Source organism: Spathaspora passalidarum, assembly GCF_000223485.1.
Source record: "Spathaspora passalidarum NRRL Y-27907 unplaced genomic scaffold SPAPAscaffold_2, whole genome shotgun sequence".
NCBI lineage: Eukaryota > Fungi > Ascomycota > Pichiomycetes > Serinales > Debaryomycetaceae > Spathaspora > Spathaspora passalidarum.
In genome coordinates, this window is record NW_006767426.1 from 1,254,854 (window position 1) to 1,274,429 (window position 19,576).

The 19,576-nt window shown below is 38.1% G+C and overlaps 10 protein-coding genes across 10 annotated transcripts; 5 read left to right on the plus strand and 5 right to left on the minus strand. All coding sequences in view use genetic code 12, as the record gives it.

The window, feature by feature from the left end:
- Window positions 1-118: 118 nt before the first annotated feature.
- Window positions 119-775, plus strand: SPAPADRAFT_59671 (uncharacterized protein; the record flags this gene model as incomplete). Its single annotated transcript, XM_007373764.1, has 1 exon — window positions 119-775. One exon carries the CDS (start codon window positions 141-143, stop codon window positions 642-644), a length of 504 nt encoding a protein of 167 aa, XP_007373826.1.
- On the minus strand, window positions 630-1,076 carry SNP3 (Sm-like protein; the record flags this gene model as incomplete). Its single annotated transcript, XM_007373765.1, has 2 exons — window positions 630-716; window positions 774-1,076. 2 exons carry the CDS (start codon window positions 1,034-1,036, stop codon window positions 677-679), a joined length of 303 nt encoding a protein of 100 aa, XP_007373827.1.
- An 83-nt stretch (window positions 1,077-1,159) lies between these two features.
- Window positions 1,160-2,479, minus strand: SPAPADRAFT_134277 (uncharacterized protein; the record flags this gene model as incomplete). Its single annotated transcript, XM_007373766.1, has 1 exon — window positions 1,160-2,479. One exon carries the CDS (start codon window positions 2,477-2,479, stop codon window positions 1,160-1,162), a length of 1,320 nt encoding a protein of 439 aa, XP_007373828.1.
- Window positions 2,480-2,843: 364 nt separating this feature from the next.
- Window positions 2,844-5,993, plus strand: SPAPADRAFT_49303 (ribosome biosynthesis protein; the record flags this gene model as incomplete). The annotated part of the gene is made up of 1 exon (XM_007373767.1): window positions 2,844-5,993. The coding sequence occupies one exon, from the start codon at window positions 2,844-2,846 to the stop codon at window positions 5,991-5,993; it is 3,150 nt and encodes a 1,049-aa protein (XP_007373829.1).
- Window positions 5,994-6,051: 58 nt separating this feature from the next.
- SPAPADRAFT_49304 (ribosylnicotinamide kinase) lies at window positions 6,052-6,771 on the minus strand (the record flags this gene model as incomplete). Its single annotated transcript, XM_007373768.1, has 1 exon — window positions 6,052-6,771. One exon carries the CDS (start codon window positions 6,769-6,771, stop codon window positions 6,052-6,054), a length of 720 nt encoding a protein of 239 aa, XP_007373830.1.
- Window positions 6,772-8,105: 1,334 nt separating this feature from the next.
- On the plus strand, window positions 8,106-9,705 carry SPAPADRAFT_59673 (uncharacterized protein; the record flags this gene model as incomplete). Its single annotated transcript, XM_007373769.1, has 1 exon — window positions 8,106-9,705. The coding sequence occupies one exon, from the start codon at window positions 8,209-8,211 to the stop codon at window positions 9,343-9,345; it is 1,137 nt and encodes a 378-aa protein (XP_007373831.1).
- A 575-nt stretch (window positions 9,706-10,280) lies between these two features.
- On the plus strand, window positions 10,281-12,456 carry QDR1 (uncharacterized protein; the record flags this gene model as incomplete). Its single annotated transcript, XM_007373770.1, has 3 exons — window positions 10,281-10,466; window positions 10,521-11,908; window positions 12,351-12,456. The coding sequence occupies 3 exons, from the start codon at window positions 10,335-10,337 to the stop codon at window positions 12,454-12,456; spliced, it is 1,626 nt and encodes a 541-aa protein (XP_007373832.1).
- Window positions 12,457-13,128: 672 nt separating this feature from the next.
- SPAPADRAFT_135306 (multidrug resistance transporter) lies at window positions 13,129-14,631 on the plus strand (the record flags this gene model as incomplete). Its single annotated transcript, XM_007373771.1, has 1 exon — window positions 13,129-14,631. The coding sequence occupies one exon, from the start codon at window positions 13,129-13,131 to the stop codon at window positions 14,629-14,631; it is 1,503 nt and encodes a 500-aa protein (XP_007373833.1).
- On the minus strand, window positions 13,789-16,145 carry YDJ1 (type I HSP40 co-chaperone; the record flags this gene model as incomplete). The annotated part of the gene is made up of 1 exon (XM_007373772.1): window positions 13,789-16,145. The coding sequence occupies one exon, from the start codon at window positions 16,001-16,003 to the stop codon at window positions 14,792-14,794; it is 1,212 nt and encodes a 403-aa protein (XP_007373834.1).
- A 1,399-nt stretch (window positions 16,146-17,544) lies between these two features.
- Window positions 17,545-19,466, minus strand: SRV2 (adenylate cyclase-binding protein; the record flags this gene model as incomplete). The annotated part of the gene is made up of 1 exon (XM_007373773.1): window positions 17,545-19,466. One exon carries the CDS (start codon window positions 19,442-19,444, stop codon window positions 17,861-17,863), a length of 1,584 nt encoding a protein of 527 aa, XP_007373835.1.
- Window positions 19,467-19,576: the final 110 nt, after the last annotated feature.

Consider the following 19,576-nt stretch of genomic DNA (forward strand, 5'->3'; position numbering starts at 1 on the left):
AGTTGAGATTCAGCCCATTATCTGCAGGAATTTTAGACTGTTTACTATTGCAGAATGGAGGTTTTGTATTTGGAAAAAATTGGAATGCGTTCATGATCACCTATTTATTTTACAAATCAGACATCAATAACTAAGGAAACATGTCAATTGTTGAGTTGCTGGCAACTGTGGATAAGCTTGCCAAGATTATCAATCAAAAGAACAAACAATTGGAAGATTTAAAACAGGGGTATGATCAGAAATTGCATATTATAAATGAGTACATACGAACATTAGAGGGTTCAATTGAAGGTGATTCTAGCAAGGAAAGTATACCAAATGAAGAGTTTATAAAGAAGATATCATCCAAAGTTGAGTGTCCTAATTGTAAGCATGTTATTTGGGATAATATGCAATCAGGAGAGTACGTACTCGTTCCAAAGCATCAATTGAAATACTTAATTCGGGATACTCCACAGGCACAGACACAGGCACATGAACCAATTACTCCTACTACCTCCACATCTAACGATACTTCATATCGTCCCCCTAAACCGAAGAATCGATCCAAGATAAATTGCTCCTTCTGTGGAGAACCTGGTCATACACGAGCAAAATGCTACAAGAGATTAACTACACCCAAGGAAGAAACTGGCAATCCCTAAAAAACTCCTGCATTTCTATAGTACATATATAATTATACAATCATCCTACTTTGCGGATTGAACCATAGCTTCTATAAACGTAGTTAGTATCATATCATAAATAAAACACGGAAACTTTTGTACATACCTCTTCTAGATGCATCTTGTAACAAAGTGCAATCAACTGAATTTGGACTCATATGGACGTAACGGACAGTGGAACCTCTGATAAATAGAGTCTTGACAGATTGCAAGTGTGGGTATTTGTTGCCATTGGTGCATGATATATTATCCAATTTCAAATTCAAGTATTGATCGACGGATTTTAAGGTTCCTTTTATTTCCATGTCATTCTTTAATTCAACTGTGACTTCTTGATCCACAAGCGTCTTGAAAAAACTGAAAAATAACATGTCTTGACTGTAATGTGTGCTTGTGTTGCTGGTGATAGTCGATGTCTAAATTCCAACATAATTTTTTTCTTCACCTTTTGACAAAGTCGGAGATACTACATCCAAACATCAACATACAAATATTTATTCAGAAATAGTAAATAATAACGAAGGAGAAATAGTGGGATTTTCTTCATCCAAGTCATCTAAATAAGTCTTGAAGTAAGAGGTATAAGGTTGATTGAAATTGTTTTGAAAGTCTTCAAGAAATGATTCGGGAGGTGATTGTGTTGATTCTTCTTCTTCTTCTGATGAAAATTTCGCAGTCATTTCGAGAAAATATGAAGGACTTAACAGTGGGGGGATATATACTGGTTCGTCATAAGGTTGGAACAACACTTCATTGGGATTAGACTCATTCAAAAACATATCTTTGTTATTTGGTTCAAATGAATCATATTCAAAATTATCAATGTGGTCTTGATTGTTTGAAAAGTCAAATCTCACTTCATAATTCTCTTCATAACTACCAAAACTTACTATTGGTACTGGAGAAACAAACTGAGATGTCCTATTTTCAATCTGGTTAGGTGAGATATTGGTAGGGGTATAATTAGAAGGTGATCTCCCTCTCACCGTCAATGGCGGAGTTTCACAAAGGGCAACAACAGCATAGGTATTCTCACCCAATTCCAGTAACAATTGAATTTGTAATATAAAATTCTTGGTCCCACTTACTGGTTTCCTATGCTGAACAGAGGATGCAAACTGAATTCGTTCATACTTTGCTACTTTGGTTAAGTTCCCGGGAGGATAGCTATGAAGAATGGACTTTCTATTGTATGGTTTAGTGGTACTTCTATCATCATAAAACAACCGATCAAAATGAACTACCCTGGCAGCTTTCCTAATGTTGGCACTTTCTTTAATGACAATATGACTGGGTAAAATTCCAGGAATTATCGGAACAATAGGAGGTTCAATTTGTGGACCACGATCTCTCTTGGCGGTATGTTGAACCAAGGGAACGTCACTTTCATCCTCAAGACATTTGGAAACTAGTCTAATGGCAAAACTCTTAATATCCCTCAGATTATTTTCAACTTGGGTGTAAAATCCACTTTTCTCAAATAGGGTCTTGTTATGGTTTCGGAATTGAAATGTTGCAACCACCGAGAAGTAGTTGCGTTTATATCCGATCCATTCATTGTCCACTAGGTCAAATCCACGATCAATTCTGGCAGAAAGTACAGGTATCATATTTTGATTACCAATGGTAGAAAATATAGGAGATATTTGAATGGTTTCACCAAATGGAGGACCAACTTTGAATTGTAATCCAGATCTAGGTGCTATTTTGTTGTGGGATTTGGAATGGGAGATAGGATCAGATTTTCCTTCCGAAAGGTATCTCTTAGATCGACCTCGTTTCCGCAAGGGACTGCTTTTGAATTGAAGACTCATGACATTGTAAAAAGAATAACCGCTGAGTAGTTAATTTTTTGGGACTATTTTTATTTTTTGCAGTAATGCAATTTGGAAAAGCTACATGGGGTTGAACACCTCCTTTTTCCTACAATCGCCAAGTTTTATGTATGTAGATGTTATATTACAGAAACCATATTGATATACGATGTTTACCTACAAACAAGGAGTATATTACCCCGTAGTGTTTGCAATCCAGAGGGTCATATTAGAACTGCCATATGGTAGTGCAAAGTTTTTTTTGCCATACCACACGACTCATCTGGTGCTTTAAAAAAAAATATAACCAGACTGATTTTTCAATTCCTACTAGAACATCTCATATCAACCAAAATCACAAACAATGGGAAAGAAGGCTATTGATGCACGTATCCCATCACTTATACGTAATGGGGTACAAGAGAAACAACGTAGTTTCTTTATTATTGTCGGGGACAAGGCCCGTAATCAATTACCCAACTTGCACTACCTTATGATGAGTTCTGATTTAAAGATGAACAAGTCGGTGTTGTGGGCTTACAAGAAAAAATTATTGGGTTTCACCTCACACAGACAAAAGAGAGAAGCCAAGATCAAGAAAGATATAAAGAGGGGTATTAGAGAGGTTAATGAACAAGATCCTTTTGAAGCTTTTATTTCTAACCAACATATCCGATATGTTTACTATAAGGAGACTGAGAAAATCTTGGGTAATACTTATGGGATGTGTATTTTACAAGACTTCGAAGCTTTAACTCCTAATTTATTGGCAAGAACCATCGAGACAGTTGAAGGTGGTGGGTTGGTTGTTATTCTTTTGAAGTCAATGACCAGTTTGAAACAGTTGTATACCATGACCATGGATATTCATTCCAGATACAGAACTGAAGCCCATGATGATGTGGTAGCTAGATTCAATGAAAGATTCTTGCTTTCTTTGGGATCTTGTGAAACTTGTTTAGTCGTAGATGACGAATTGAATGTCTTGCCTATTTCCGGTGGTAAGCACGTTAAACCATTACCACCTAAGGATGACGATGAATTGACTCCCAATGAAAAGGAATTGAAAGAATTGAAAGAAAGTTTAGCTGAAGTACAACCAGCAGGTAGTTTAGTCGGATTATCGAAGACCATCAACCAAGCTCAAGCTATTTTGACATTTATAGACGTTATTTCCGAAAAGACTTTGAGAAGCACAGTTACATTGACTGCTGGTAGAGGTCGTGGTAAATCTGCTGCTTTGGGTATTGCCATTGCTGCTGCTATCTCCCATGGATACTCCAATATTTTTGTCACTTCTCCATCTCCAGAAAACTTAAAGACTCTTTTTGAATTTGTCTTTAGAGGTTTCGACGCATTAGGATACACTGAGCATATGGACTACGATATTATTCAATCCACTAATCCTTCCTTCAACAAGGCTATTGTTAGAGTCGATATCAAGAGAGAACATCGTCAAACCATTCAGTATATCTCACCAAATGACCATCATGTTTTAGGCCAAGCTGAATTGGTTATCATTGATGAAGCAGCTGCTATTCCATTGCCTGTTGTAAAAAAACTCATGGGTCCATACTTGGTGTTTATGGCTTCTACTATTAACGGTTACGAAGGTACTGGTAGATCCTTATCATTGAAGTTGATCCAACAATTGAGACAACAGTCAAATAGTTCAAGTACTCCAGCCGACACTGAAATCATATCCAGAGATAAAAAGTCTGGATTTGAAGGTGGTTCATTAACGAGAAACTTGAAGGAAGTCGTCTTGGACGAACCTATCAGATATGCTCCAGGTGATCCAGTTGAAAAATGGTTGAACAAGTTGCTTTGCTTGGACGTTACCTTATCCAAGAACACCAAGTTTTCCACCAAGGGTACCCCACATCCTTCTCAATGTAACTTGTTCTATGTCAACAGAGATACTTTGTTCTCGTACCATCCAGTCTCGGAAGCCTTCTTGCAAAAAATGATGGCATTATATGTTGCTTCTCATTATAAGAACTCACCTAACGACTTGCAATTAATGAGTGATGCACCAGCACATCAATTATTTGTCTTATTACCACCTATTGAAGAAGGGGACAATAGAATCCCAGATCCACTCTGTGTGATTCAATTGGCATTAGAAGGGGAAATCTCTAAGGAAAGTGTTAGAAAATCCTTGTCTCGTGGTCAAAGAGCTGGTGGTGATTTGATCCCATGGTTGATCTCCCAACAATTCCAAGATGAAGAATTTGCTTCTTTGTCTGGTGCCAGAGTGGTTAGAATTGCTACTAATCCAGAATATGCCGGTATGGGGTATGGTTCAAGAGCTATTGAGTTATTACAAGATTATTACCTGGGTAAATTTACCGACATTAGTGAATCCACAGAAATTAATGATCATACCATCAAGAGAGTCAGTGATAAGGAATTATCGAATGGATCATTAAAGGATGAAATTAAATTGAGGGATGCAAAGACCTTACCTCCTTTGTTATTGAAGTTGTCCGAAAAGGCTCCTTATTACTTGCACTATTTGGGTGTTTCATATGGTTTCACCGCACAATTGCACAAATTCTGGAAGAGATCAGGATTTACACCTGTTTATTTAAGACAAACCGCTAACGAATTGACTGGCGAACATACTTCTGTAGTGATTAATGTCTTACCAGGAAGAGAAAATGCTTGGTTACATGAATTCTCTAAGGATTTCCATAAGCGTTTCTTGCAGTTATTATCATACGAATTCAAGAAGTTTAAGGCTACTCAAGCCTTGGGTATTATTGAGGCTACTGAAGCTGGTGAAGGTGCCAACTCCAAGCCAAAACAGTTAACTAAGGAACAACTTGATGACATCTTATCTCCATTTGACTTGAAGAGATTAGACTCATATGCTAACAATTTGTTGGATTACCATGTTATTGTCGACATGTTACCTTTAATTGCCCAACTTTACTTCTCCAAGAAGACCGGCGAAGAAGTTAGTTTATCTTCAGTTCAATCTGCTATTTTGTTAGCCATTGGGTTACAACATAAGGACATTGATCAAATTTCTAAGGAATTGAACTTACCTGTCAACCAATCCATGGCTATGTTTGCCAAGATTGTCCGTAAATTCTCCACCTATTTCAGAAATGTGTTGAGCAGGGCCATTGAAGAAACCATGCCAGAATTAGAGGACGAAGCCGTCAAGGCCATGGTTGGAGGAGACGAAGACGACGAAGAAATAGATTATGATGCTATTGAACGTAAATTGCATGACGACTTGGAAGAAGCTGGTGATGAAGCCATGAAGGAATTACGTGAAAAACAAAGAGAGTTAATCAATGCCATTAACTTGGATAAGTACACCATTGCTGATGATGCTGATTGGGATGGGGCTGAAAAATCCTTGACTAAGGCTGCCAAGAGCAAGGGTGTTGTTAGTGTCAAGAATAAGAATGCAAAGAGAAAGTCCGGGGAAAGTGCAGGCGAGATTTATGAAAAGGAAATGAAGGCGGCAAGTAAAAAGCTTAAAAAGCCAAAGAAGTAAAATTGTATAGTATAGTTTAATATAGATGTTCTAGTGTAAAATTTCTATGTCTATTGCTCTATAAACTGGATAAGATTGAATTCAATGCCCATTCAATCAATGTGAATAATCGTGTTTCGTCATCATTGTTAATATCAAAGATATTGTACTTTTCAGTCACGTCCTGCTTTAAAGATAAACTGATATCACTTTGTTCAAACAAGTACTTGTGGCTATCCTTGTATGCTGGCCATACAATATCGTCGAAATATCGAGGGGGGTCTACCCAGACACTATCCAAAGTCTGATATGACCTTGATTCTCTTCTCTGTTTCAAAGTTTCATACGGAGCATGAAAGAATAGTTTAATATCAAACAAGTTGAAAATTTCAGGATCATGGAAAAGCATAAATCCATCTACAATGACCACTTTTTTACCCGCAAATTTCTGCAGAGACGAAGTTATCATCTTTTGAAAGATTCTCTCTTCTAACTTCGACAACTTTAAATCTGCATCTGGTTCTAAAGAATGTATCTTTGGCAAAATATGCTTTTGCTTTATATCGTGTAAACATTTGACAAATCTGGCAAAATCGAGTGCTTCCGGACAATCCCAATTTTGCAATCCAGTCTTGGGATCAATAGGAATATCTGCATCATGAAAATAAAAATCGTCAAGATGAATCAACACAGAGTCACCAATCAAATACTGAAGGGCTTTTGAAACTGTGGTTTTACCACTGGAAGAAGGACCTCCACATGCAATTAATACCACCTCCTTGTCATGCGGTATGGTCATGGTCATTAATTTCACTTTATTTATACAAAAGAGGCGGAGTAGATTATTTCAGTAGCCGCTGATAAATGTGATTATCTTGATATTTTTACTTGTAGTATTATCTTGTGATTTTGTTGATCTGTGGGTCTGGGCAGTTTTTCTTTTCGTTTTGGTTGTGGGCACTTTCCCTAGGAAAAACAAAATAAAGCTAATCTCCCTTTGACTAGTTAACAAACCCTGTCACAGCTGACAGATAACAAGGTGTTATCAAAAAAAAAAAACAACCAAATTTAAAGATCAGCAACCTATTTACCAGATTCCAGGATTACTATATCTGGCAAAGATATAGAATAACTTTGTCAATACGAGTGAGATAAGAGGGGGGCGCTCCGAGCTACGGAGTTCAACCTAGCCACCTTCGAAATTGAACGGCTGCATTAGATCATGCATGGGAATACTTGGCTTGCTAGTAACTTCACAAGATTACCAAAGCAACTCCTTATTATCTAAATTCTTTTTTTGCCAATTATGTATAATAAAACAATAATTGCTCAACAATTTAGGCAACAAAGGAGTTTAGAACATGCTAACCAATCGGAATTATGCACCTGGATACATACTTCCGGCATGTTTCCCGTTTTAATCAGGGGGCGCTAGGTGAGTCCGGAATTAAGGTTTAAGTTCCACTAAACCACTCAATGAATGGCCGAAACAAAGATTACGAAGGAAATTAGTTCGAATGAAAAATGTTGTCCTTTTACAGTAATAGCAGCTCATTCTGAATTTGTACTATTTATGCTTCCCCCAGACGTAGATCTAGCGGTGAACCTGGGAAAGATGCCCGCCTCGAAAGTTTCAGAATTAAAACGTTGTTGCCATGTACAAACGCTTAAACTTCGCTAAATCGGTGACTAGAGATCTTGGTATTTTTGTTGTCTGGGTTCCTGGAAGCTATAATTAGTAGGGTTTTAAGGTACATGTACCTAAAAATGCAATAGCTGTCATGATTCTGCACGGTTAAATCTGGAGACAAAGTAGTTGTCCTTCCACTTTGGGTGCGATTTTCATAATACAATTGGCACCCAAAAAAATGTTTTTTTTCTTTTCTTCCGCATTGGGATATTATCACATTCATAAGATTTCCAAATTAGGAAAAGGATTTGGTAAAGATTTCTACGCTTCATACGTTGTACCTGCTACAGATCGTAATGCATTTCCATTCTCATCAAGTTTTGCCTCCTTGTGGTTGTTAAGACGTTGTCAATAACCAGTTGTATATAATAAACTGGATTTCGCTACAGTGGGAAAACCCTTGAGGAGCTTTACAGGTTTTGCTTTTTTTTTTTTCTCGGCTTATTCATTTTCGCAACCGTACCCGTCCCCCGGAGATAGACTATATGTATATATATCTGATAATTCCTTCACTAGTGCATTCTACAATTGAGAAAAAGTTTTAAAATGAAGTCACTTGCAATGCCCGGGTTGGATATTAACAATGCCATGAAAACTTCTTTAATTCCAGGCATACCAATAGAAAGTACAAGACAAAACTACGATCATCTGAATATTATGAGTTTGCAATCTAGTTCAAATAGCATACTAAATTCAACGCCGTCGCCCAAGTCTAAGCCAAAAGTCAGAATTGAAAGAACAGATTCGCCTCAGTCGGCTACTAGCACCACTTCTAATGACAAACTGATGATTGATATATTTAATGTTCTTGGCATTAATATTGAAAATCGTGGCTGGCCGTATGATGCTAATACCCTTCAAGAATTAATCCGATTCAGAGGTGAACAAGAGAAAACAAGACAGGAGATGCTTAAGAATCAAAATATCACTCTTGCACTTGAATTATTGAAGTTAGCTCAAGAAATGAACATAAGTAACGACGTTATTCCTTGTTTGTTTACATCGGACTCCCTTGTCATGGAACATAATTTAAATCAATTACAACGGTTCAATGATGTTCCCAATGGAAGAACAACAAGGAAGAGAACTTATTCAGATACACAATTATCCCACATGGTAAAACAAAAGGAGGATATTCTTAAACACAAATCACACGGGCTGCTGCCCATTTCCAAGAAGGAATTATTGCCGAGTCCTAACAAGGAAAAGCCTACATTATTACCACCAATTCCAATTCCCAGTAGGAAGGAGCAATCGTTATCACAAGAACCACAATCATCACGTCCCATTCAAGAAACTTCAGGCCAGTATCTGCCTAAATTTATCCCACAACCACCTGTATACCCTAGATACTATAATCCTCAACCAGACAATACTATACCAAGTGGCAACCCAGGATCTCCTGGCTTCCGTCCCTACATATACCCTACACCTGTACAATACCCACCTCCACAATATTATTTTGTTCCTTCAAGCACACAACCAGTGCCACCATACTTGATGAACTTACCTATTCCATTACAAAAGACACCACCAATGCAAGCATTACACTCTCCTGAAAGTATCAAATCACAAAAGGATGACGCGCCTGTTAAAAAAAGAAGGAATACCGGGATAAATTTCATGATCAGTACTCCGACTAACCCGCCAGCTAGAAAGTACAATAATCCAAAAGTCAAATAAATCACATGTTCACGCAACTGAAGGGATATATTTATTTTTATTTTTCTAAATTTCACATTGATGATCTTGGCAAAGTGGTAGTTTTTTTTTAAAAGAAAAACTTGACTCTGAGCTTTCGACTTTTTCTATATGCATTTACAGGGAAACCTATTTATGACTGATTTTTGGTTTTTGCTTTCATAGGTTTCTTGTCTATTCTTTTTATAGCTCGCTGTATTAATTAAAGCCAAATGGAAACCAGAGGTAAAGGTATCTGTGCTTCCAGGAATAAACAATCTTACACAAAAAAAAGACTCAACAAACAATCTAACATATGTAACTAATTTCGTTATCTTTCTAATAAGTTCTATCCAGAGAGAGAATGGTGTGACATTTTTTTTTCCAGTCTAGGCTCGATTGCAACACTCTTATCGCTGTCAAAATCTCGTTTCCCTTAAATCGAACTAAAAAAGAAACGTGATTCTCATTGTTCACCGGAAAATTTTCGCACAGAAGTTTGTTCCTCATAGCATCTGGTGATTGCAATTTTGAACGTCTTTTTCACCGCTGAATATGCTTCTACATACGCTATATTAATGGCATACATTGAAGGATAAGCAAGCAAGTTAATAGAACCTAACTGTGAGAATCATTCTTGCTAAACGTTTTGTTATGTCCTTTAATTGCCGATCGCATCGCCGCGAATGACCATTTGTGGCGACCGTTTTGCATAAAACTAAAACCAAGGCTGCTAAAAAATATTTCTGTAAGGGATTAAGAAAAAAAAAAAAAAAAGAACAGGGTGACGTTCAGTTTTTGCAACATAATTATATTCGCTCCTTGATCACGAGAGTCATGGCGGTACGATGGCATGAGTCACAAAATTGGACTATCCCTTTCTATAAATATAGATAATTCGCTGTACTTAATTCTTGACTCTGTATGTATTTGTATATTTTGTGTTGCGATTACAAATTGACAGAAATAGAGACAGTTTGTTGCAATACCTTATGTCAGAAGAATATAAAATTTACCATATAGAAGGCAAGAGATTGGACATGGACACTCATAATCATGAAGTGGACGACAATAGTTCTAGAGAAAGTGATGATATCAAAGTTGAATTCACACAGACCCCTCAGGTCAAATTTGTAGAAATTGAGATAGACAAGAAAGAAGTTTCCGTTTCGGAAAAGCATACTCCACCATATACGATATTTTTATCTCATGAAAGAATATTGCTAGTTGTCATTCTTTCTCTTGTGGGATTCTGGAGTGCTGTTTCTAGTCCAATTTATTTCCCTGCTCTTCCAACATTACAACATTACTTCCATACTACCCCAGGGATGACCAATGCATCAGTTATTGCCTACTTAATATTCCAAGGTATATCACCAACAATCTCTTCCAACTTGGCTGACACTTTCGGGAAGAGACCAGTTATATTAACGAGCATATTGATATACATTGGTGCATGTGTTGCCATTTCCCAGATGCATAACTACATAGGACTTGTTATATTAAGGTGTGTTCAAGCTGCTGGTATTGCTCCTGTTATTGCAATTAGTTCAGGTGTTGCTGGCGATGTTTGCACACCTGCTAATCGAGGTGGTATGGTTGGCGTTACCGTTGGGTTACAGTTGGTTGGAAATGGTATAGGTGGGTTAATAGGTGCACTTCTTATTAGTTCATTTAATTCATGGAGATCAATCTTTATATTTTTAACCATCGGTGGAGGAGTTACATTTGTGTTGGCTTTCTTTTTATTACCAGAAACGTCAAGAAGTATTGTCGGTAATGGATCCATCAAACCTAAATCATGGTGCAATAGAAGTGTGTTCATTAGATTCCCACACTTCAAAGCAAGAATGACCAATGATATAATAACGTTAGAACCAAAGAAATCGTTTGATTTCTGGGGCCCTTACAAGATCTTCTTCAAGAGGATTGTCTTCTTTTCATTGCTTCCCCTGGGCTTGCATTTTGCATCATGGACCATGGTTCTCACTTCACTTTCTACCGAACTTGAATCAAGTAAGTATAATTACACCGTTATGAAAGTTGGTCTCGTCTATCTTCCACAAGGGCTTGCTTGCTTTGGGGGCTCCCTTGTTATAGGAAGGTTGATGAATTGGTACTATCGTCAACGGAAAACCCAACACGAACAAATATACGGGGACTTACCCTATACTGAAAGACATCCATTCAATATTGTTAGCACTAGACTAGCTCTTTGCATTGTACCTTCTATTCTAACCATCATTGGGCTTTCAATTTTTGGTTGGTGTATTGAAACAAATCAGCACATAATCTCAATCATAATTTCCACGTGTCTCATTTCATTAAGTTCGTCAATGACAATGAGCATCAGTGCTACATTACTAGTTGATTTGTTCCCAACGCAAGGAAGTGCTCTGGCTAGTTGTGTAAATTTAATGAGGTGTTTATTGGCAGCATTGGGCACGGGTGTGCTTGATTTTATGGTAGGTAAGTTGCATTTGGGTGGTACGTATACATTAATGGCAGGATTGACTTTGGTGGCTGATATGGGATTCATTTATGTGGTCTATATCGTCAATCAGAGGTTAAAGGGGGAATATATCGAAGAAGAGATCAAGGGTCAAAAAATTTAGTGCTTCTTTTTTAATTACATTATTTATTTCTTGTTAATAGTTTAGATTTTAATAGATTCAAACTAGAGTTTCCCACTATACAGTGCATACTGGAAAATCCATTTTTCTTGAACATTCAGCAATATATTCTTGTACCTTCTAGTGGATATGTGAAATAATGCACTTGTTCATGACGTAGTGAATGATTTAACTTCTCCTGTCATAAGGACACAGGTTAGGAAGATAACCGAACCTATCATATGGTTATGAGTGACATAATTAAAGTTGCCTTAAAGTTATTTATGACTTTACCGACCCGGTCATAAGATCATTAATGGCTTAATCGATTATCATATGGTTATTGGTTAAAGACTTAACCGAACCTGTTATATTATGATAAACTACTTAACCGAGCCTGCCAAAGCTATATTTGGGCGGTTTAACCGAGCCTGACATGGTTACTGGTGTTTACTTAACCGAGCCTGACATGATTACTGGTGTTTACTTAACCGAACCATGACTCCAGTTACGTGACGTAATCGAACTCCCCCCTTCATATCTGGTTCAGTTGGGCTCGGACTTATCTTATTATGATCAGTTGGTTAAAGGAGTAACCGTTTAATTGTTTATCCGGGATTAAATCCGAGCAATAAAAATATAATCTCGCGTCGTAAAACTAGATGAATTAGTTTTTTCTCGGAGATACTTATTTAATTCCGCGATAATGAAACAGAAAACTAAAATTCCACCTCAATAACAATAATTGTTGTTTCAATTGATAATGTTCGAGTAGTATACTCTGGCTATCACCAAATACCAGCTCCAAATGACTGGGTTCCACCGGCAACGGCCCGGTTGTTGCATCAACAGTGGGCGCCGTGTCTCGCGTTGACATCAGGGAGCCATGCGTCAATATGCAGGTGTAAGTATCTCGGTAATTAAAACCGAAGTAGTGGGGGGAGTAGAACAAAGACAACCTACGCAAAAAAAGTGTGCGCGGAGTTGTGACCCAAGCGACTTAGAATTTCTTTTTTTTTTTTTTTTTTTTAAATTAGCTGATTTAGTCTTGCTAATTCCGAAGACATTTCTCTATATAAAGATATCAATATCGCCTTGCTATTGTTAAAAACTGTTCAATATACATATGGTATCAGTTGTAAATATACATTCATTTAATAAGAGAATACTATAAATGTCTGACGAAACAAATATTCTGCAGGATAAAGAGAACCAAATTGGCCTCGTTACTACATCTACCCTGCAGCCACCACCACCGTATACAATACTAACTAAGAAGGAAAAGTATGCTATTGCGGTGCTAATAAGTGCCAGTTCCATCTGGTCCACTCTTTCTTCGTCGATCTATTTCCCAGCATTGACCATATTGTCTCACGACTTTGATGTCTCCCCGGGAATCATCAACATTTCCATTGTTGCATATTTCATATTTCAAGGGATAAGTCCGACGTTGTTGGCGACGGTTGCCGATACCTATGGAAGAAGACCGTGTGTGCTTCTATGTCTTGTGTGCTATACTGGTGTGTGTATTGGTCTTTCGCAGAGTAATGTGTACTGGCTTTTGGCATTTCTTCGTTGTTTGCAAGCCGCTGCCATTTCTCCCATTATTGCCGTCACAGCCGGTATTTTATCTGATATTACTACGAGAGCAGATAGAGGAAGTTATATTGGTACTGTTAGTGGGATTCAGTTGATAGGACAGGGGTTTGGGGCATTGGTTGGTGCCGGTGTTGTTTCGCGATGGGGCTGGCAAGGTGTGTTTGTTTTGTTGGCTATCGGGAGTGGGTTCATGTTTATTTGTTGTGTTGTATTTCTTCCCGAAACTAACCGATCCATCGTGGGAAACATGTCAGTGCCACCAAAGTACATTTATAACCAGAGCCCAGTGGTTCATTTCCCGTGTTGTAGTCACCGCTTGACCAATGATGTGTCAACATTGTCGCCACGTACATCTGCCAACATTTTTGCACCATACAAGATATTCTTTAAACCTGCAGTGTTTTTCACGCTTTTGGCTGGTGGGTTTCAGTTTACCGCCTGGACTATGAATTTGACTACCCTTTCCACCAGTATGCAAGTTGACTATGGGTTTAGTGTGGTTCATGTTGGATTATGTTACTTGGCTCCTGGTATGGGAACTCTTGTAGGGTCAGTTGGGACCGGAAGACTTCTTGATTATACCTACCGTCGTCGAAAAACCGCTTACGACAGCACTTATGGTCATTTACCCAAGGAACAACAGCCACCATTTGACTTGTTTGGCGCCAGATTTCAAACAGCAATATTCACCTCGGTTATCATTGTGGTATTTCTCATTGTGTTTGGCTGGTGTATTGAAAAACACACAAATATTGCACCAATTTTGATCTCGTCGTTTATGATCTCGCTCGCAGCTGTGAGTTTCATGGGTTGTATGAATACGTTGTTGGTGGACTTGTTTCCTAACCAAGGAAGTGCCGCTACTTCCTGTTTGAACTTGATGAGATGCTTGTTGGGAGCAGCTGGTGTAGGTGCACTTCTGGCTATGATTGACGCCATGGGCACTGGTGGAACCTATACGTTGATGTCGGGATTCTGTATCATTTCGTTTTTGATTCTTTCATATCTTTCACAACGGGCCAAGAAGAAGAGAGAGGCCAAGGTTAATTTAAACTCAATGGATGAGAAGTCCAGTTGAATGATTCATGTTTTGCATATAAATTTTTATAGAAGCTGTATTAATAGAAATAGAATAATATATTGACGTAACTTTGTAGAATGATTACATGGGATGCCTTTAAACAGCTATATATTAAAACGAACCCCTAATTTATTATGTATACATAAAAGAAACACGCCTATTGAGATGCACATTGAACACCAGGTTGACCTCCTTCTTCATCTTCAGAATCGTAAGCATCCCTCCTTGTTTGTTGATGTTGGGCTGGGTTGAAGCTAACCATGTCACATTCGTCAACTTCAGCACCCTTAGGAATAGTAACCTTGGCTCTGGCAGGTAAAATAGATTCCAATTCCTTCAATTTGTCTTCAGAAGCAAACCCATTTTCTGGGAATTTAACTGTGAACTTAACAAACAAGTTACCTCTACCACCTTGTCTATAAATTGGCATACCTTGACCTTCAACAACTTTAACTTCACCGGTGGAGATGACTTCACCTGGATAGCTGTGAACCTTGATCCAATCACCAGAAATATGCTTGAATGCAACTTCACCACCAGCCAAAGCAGTCAACAAGTCAATTTCAGCTTCGTAGAATAAATCATTACCCTTTCTGGTGAACTTTTCATGAGGCTTTTCGTCAACGACAAAGATAACATCACCTGGGGTAATACCTGGTTCTTGATCACCTTCACCGCTGAAAACGACACGTTGACCATCCTTCATACCTGGGTCAATGTGAACTTGTAAAATCTTACGTTCAGATTGTGTCTTCTTACCCTTACATACGGTACATCTATCCTTTGGATTACAGATATCACCGGTACCTTGACACTTGTCACAAACGGTTTGGAATCTTTGAATCATAGGACCCATTTGTCTAGTAACAAACTTCATACCACTACCATGACAGTCAGTACACTTGTGCACCTTACCTTCGGCACCACCTAACCCGTTACAGTTCTTACACAATACGGTCTTGTTGAGAGCCAACTTGGTGGTCTTACCCTTATATAACTCTTCCAAAGTACAAGAAATAGAGTGTCTAATATCTTTACCTCTGCTAGGACGTTGTGGACCACCACCAAAGGCACCACCGAAACCTCCACCAAAGAACTGACTGAATATGTCTTCAGCATTCATACCTGGACCACCGGCACCTCCGGACAATCCTTCTTCACCGTAGTTATCGTAGACTTCTCTCTTTTGTTCATCAGACAAGATTTCGTAAGCGTGACTGATCTCCTTAAACTTTTCAGCGGCTTCAGGGGAAGGGTTCTTATCTGGATGGTATTTCAAAGCGGACTTTCTGTATGCTTTTTTCAATTCAGAATCGCTTGCGGATGGAGAAACACCCAAAGCATCGTAGAATTTGGTTTCCTTGACCATTATTATCTATGTTTCAAAAAAAAAGGACTTCTATACTGTAAATTAGAAAACACTGGTGAATTATTTGAACTAACGCGATTTTCCTTGTTTCTAGGGTTAAACGTTGTTTGTTGTATGCGTTGATTCTGTTAGACACGAGGATGAATTAGTATGTGTAACACTAAACGGAAAATTGATAATTGCCCTTTTAAGGTGTTTTAAATATAGAAGAGAGACGTTGAAAAAAAATTTTTTTTTTTTTTTTATCTTTGTGTGTTTGCCATTAGTAAACTTTTGTATGTTGGAAAAAGAAAGAATATTCTACGGTAACATTGTGCCTGTGTGCAGGAGTAGTAAACATACAAATTTGGTAGCGAGGTGGTATAGATTGCAAAATGTTGTAATCCAATCTATGATGTTTAAGTCTTAACTGGCGTAATGCAAAATATAGTAGTTTTATCTCAATTGGTTTGTGCAAAACATCACATGTTTTTCTCATATAAATTTTGATTAATTTCCCACTAATTTAGTAATTATTCTGTTGCATTATATCAAATGCTTAAGCCCGAGGTATTCGGATCAACTCTACTGCACTGTAAATGCTAACAACAGTACATTAAATACAACGTCTATGGCCTCTTTGGCCAGTTAACATCAGCATAAGCATTGTCAATTTTTATATAAAGTAAGTTTTCATTTGGATGAGGTCGCTGAATTACAGCCTTGCATGAAGTGGATATTGCCAAGGTAATCAATACTTTAAACCAAAAGTCACACAAGCTAGAAACGGCAATCACCAAGACATTCTACAAAGTGGCCAAGATGAAGCTATTTTGAAACATCTACGTTAATGTCGAAAGAAATCCCATTTCAATCATTGTTAATATACATACGCTTCTCCACACCAGCATCATATTTGAATATGTAAATCCAAATTTAACTCCTTGAAATGTTTATAGAACAAAATTATCGAGCGCAGATTGAAAAGTGTATCTTTCTAAGAAACTATATCAAATAATTGTTACTGAGGTATTGACGTCAGTGAAAAAGCTTACAATATATTTTAGTGATAACTCTCATGAAATTTGCATAATATCGCTCTCACAACAATTAAAGTCTTTGGGGCTAGTTAATGCAAAGAATGATGTTTTCTCTTGCTTTAAGTCGAATCAAATACTCGACTTAGAACTAAAGGAAGCTTTGATTGGTATTAACATTTTTCCATTAGACTTTAGTCTCACTAGGATATTCCAAGTGCTCAATATAGCAAAGATCGAATCATTTGAAATCATTGCCTTTCCCGTACATTGCTTGTGGAGTACGTCTGAAAACTTAATTGAACCACCATCCAGTGATATGAAGCTTATTTTGTCTCGATTTACAAACATCAAACATTTGGATATTGATTTATTCCCCCAACAGAAGAAATCTGTGATGTAGATTCTTATTTCGAACCCAGTACCTTGAAAAGCTTATTAGTATATTGGAGCTTTTCGAATGAGATCTTCCTATCCATACAAAGTTTTACAAAATCAATAACAACTCCATAAAACATTCTTGGGTCGAGCGCTAACTTTCCCAGTTTATTCATGGATTCACAAAAAATTTGATAGAATATATAAAAATAATTTCCATGTTGTATGGTAAAAATGTCTATGACAGTAGCCTTGAAGCAAAGCCAGCTCATTTTCTTGCAATCAGAACACTATTGGAACCGAGAGGAATGTTTCCAAACTTCAATCATCTCACTATTGCAGGGTATCATCATATAGCGAATAGAAATGTGATGAAAGAAATCCAGATTCTTTGTTTGAAGTAAGACCTCTTATTTCTCTACAAATTTACTCGACTTCTAAAAATAAAATGTATTTGCTTAAACTAACCTGCATGTTCAACAATTTCACTGACCAACTTACCGTTCTTGACACGATGAACAAATTGTTCAGGAACTGCCAATTCGGAATAATCGTCTTCAATAGGGACATTAATGTTCAATGCTGTGGTAGAACTGGTAAACACTTGAATATCACCATCGACGGATTCTTTAGACAAGTAGACAGTTCCTTCATCACTCTTGTCGATACTGATCATAGGCACAAATCCAGTGACTTGCAAGCCAAACTTGATCGACTTAATAACGTCTACTCCAGAAATAAGGGAATCAATAACTAATCCGACATTCTTGGTTTCCAGGAGGGAAACAGCATTGGCTTTACCTTGAAGTTGGATCGTTATATCTTGACAATTACCGATAAACACAGATTGATGCATTTCAACAGCGATGATGATAGGTTCGCTAGCGTCTAACTTTGTGTAGTTTTGAATAACCCACTTGGTACCATCCACCAATTCCTTCTTTGGAGGCTTGGCAGCTGGAGTAGGAGCAGCAGCAGCAGCAGCGGCAGCAGGAGCATCACTTGCACGCGAGGATAAACTTTGTGGTTTCTTTGGTGCAACTGGTGGTTGTTTTCTCAATTCTGGATTTTTGTGAGTCATTTCTGACTTGTCAACCTTCTTTAATCCGGCAGTGATATCCGAACCCTTGTTGAGTTCAGCAAAGACAGCATTGATACCACCAGCTGGAGCAGGAGCAGATTTAGCAGAAGAGGTATCGTCAAACAAGTTTGCTGGAGGAGGTGGTGGAGGTGGAGGAGGTGGTGGTGGAGCACCCCCTTCGGTAGCTGGCTGCTGGGACTTGACAACTTCTTCCAAGTGTGATCCCTTGGAGTTCCAGCTAGGACCAGTGGCATGGTATTCTTTGACGTAATTCTTTAACTCGTCAAAGATGGCCATGAACTTGTTGACCCAATCAACATGTTTTTCGTCCTTTTGCTTGTATTCTTTCAACACACGGTCACTCCAAAACTTGGAACTGTCTTTAAATTCCGGGATGAGAGAGACTGGAGTGTCACTGACAATCCACCCTAAGACAGGAACACCTTCGGAAATGGTGTTCAAATGGTTGAAAAATGGGGAAGTACGGTTGGCTTCCTTGATTTCAATGATTGAGTTGATACGTTTATTCATTGGTTCGAGAACTTTAAGGAAAGTTGGATCGTTCATGTCTGGTTTCTTGGACTTGGAAACAATTTCTAAAAACGAAGATTGGGACTTAAATGCTTCAACGAGCAATTGTGCAGCATCACCAATTACAGAATCAATGCTTTTGGAAGTATCAGCAAAGGGGACAACATGGTCAGAAATGAATTGTTCAAATACAACCACAGATTTTGGTTTTTCTTCAGGAATAGACTTTGGCTTTTCTTCAGGATTAGATTGGGTAGTTTGCATAGAAGAAGAGCTGTCAATTGAAGTTTTTGGTTCGTTGGCAATGCGTTTCTTGTTGGCCTCTTCCTGGTAAAGGGTGATGTCTTCAAGACGGGAAGTAGCGGCTTCAAGACGCTTGAGAATAGTTACGATGTTGTAACCTTGAACGTTATATTGACCTTCCTCGGTGGACATGATGGAAAACCCTTGTATATAGTGGACAATGGTGGATTATTACTGAAATAAGGTATGTAGATTTGAGTATGTGCGTATGCCACCCACCGGACACGGTTCGTCTCTCCACCAAAATTTCAACCCCCCTGTGGC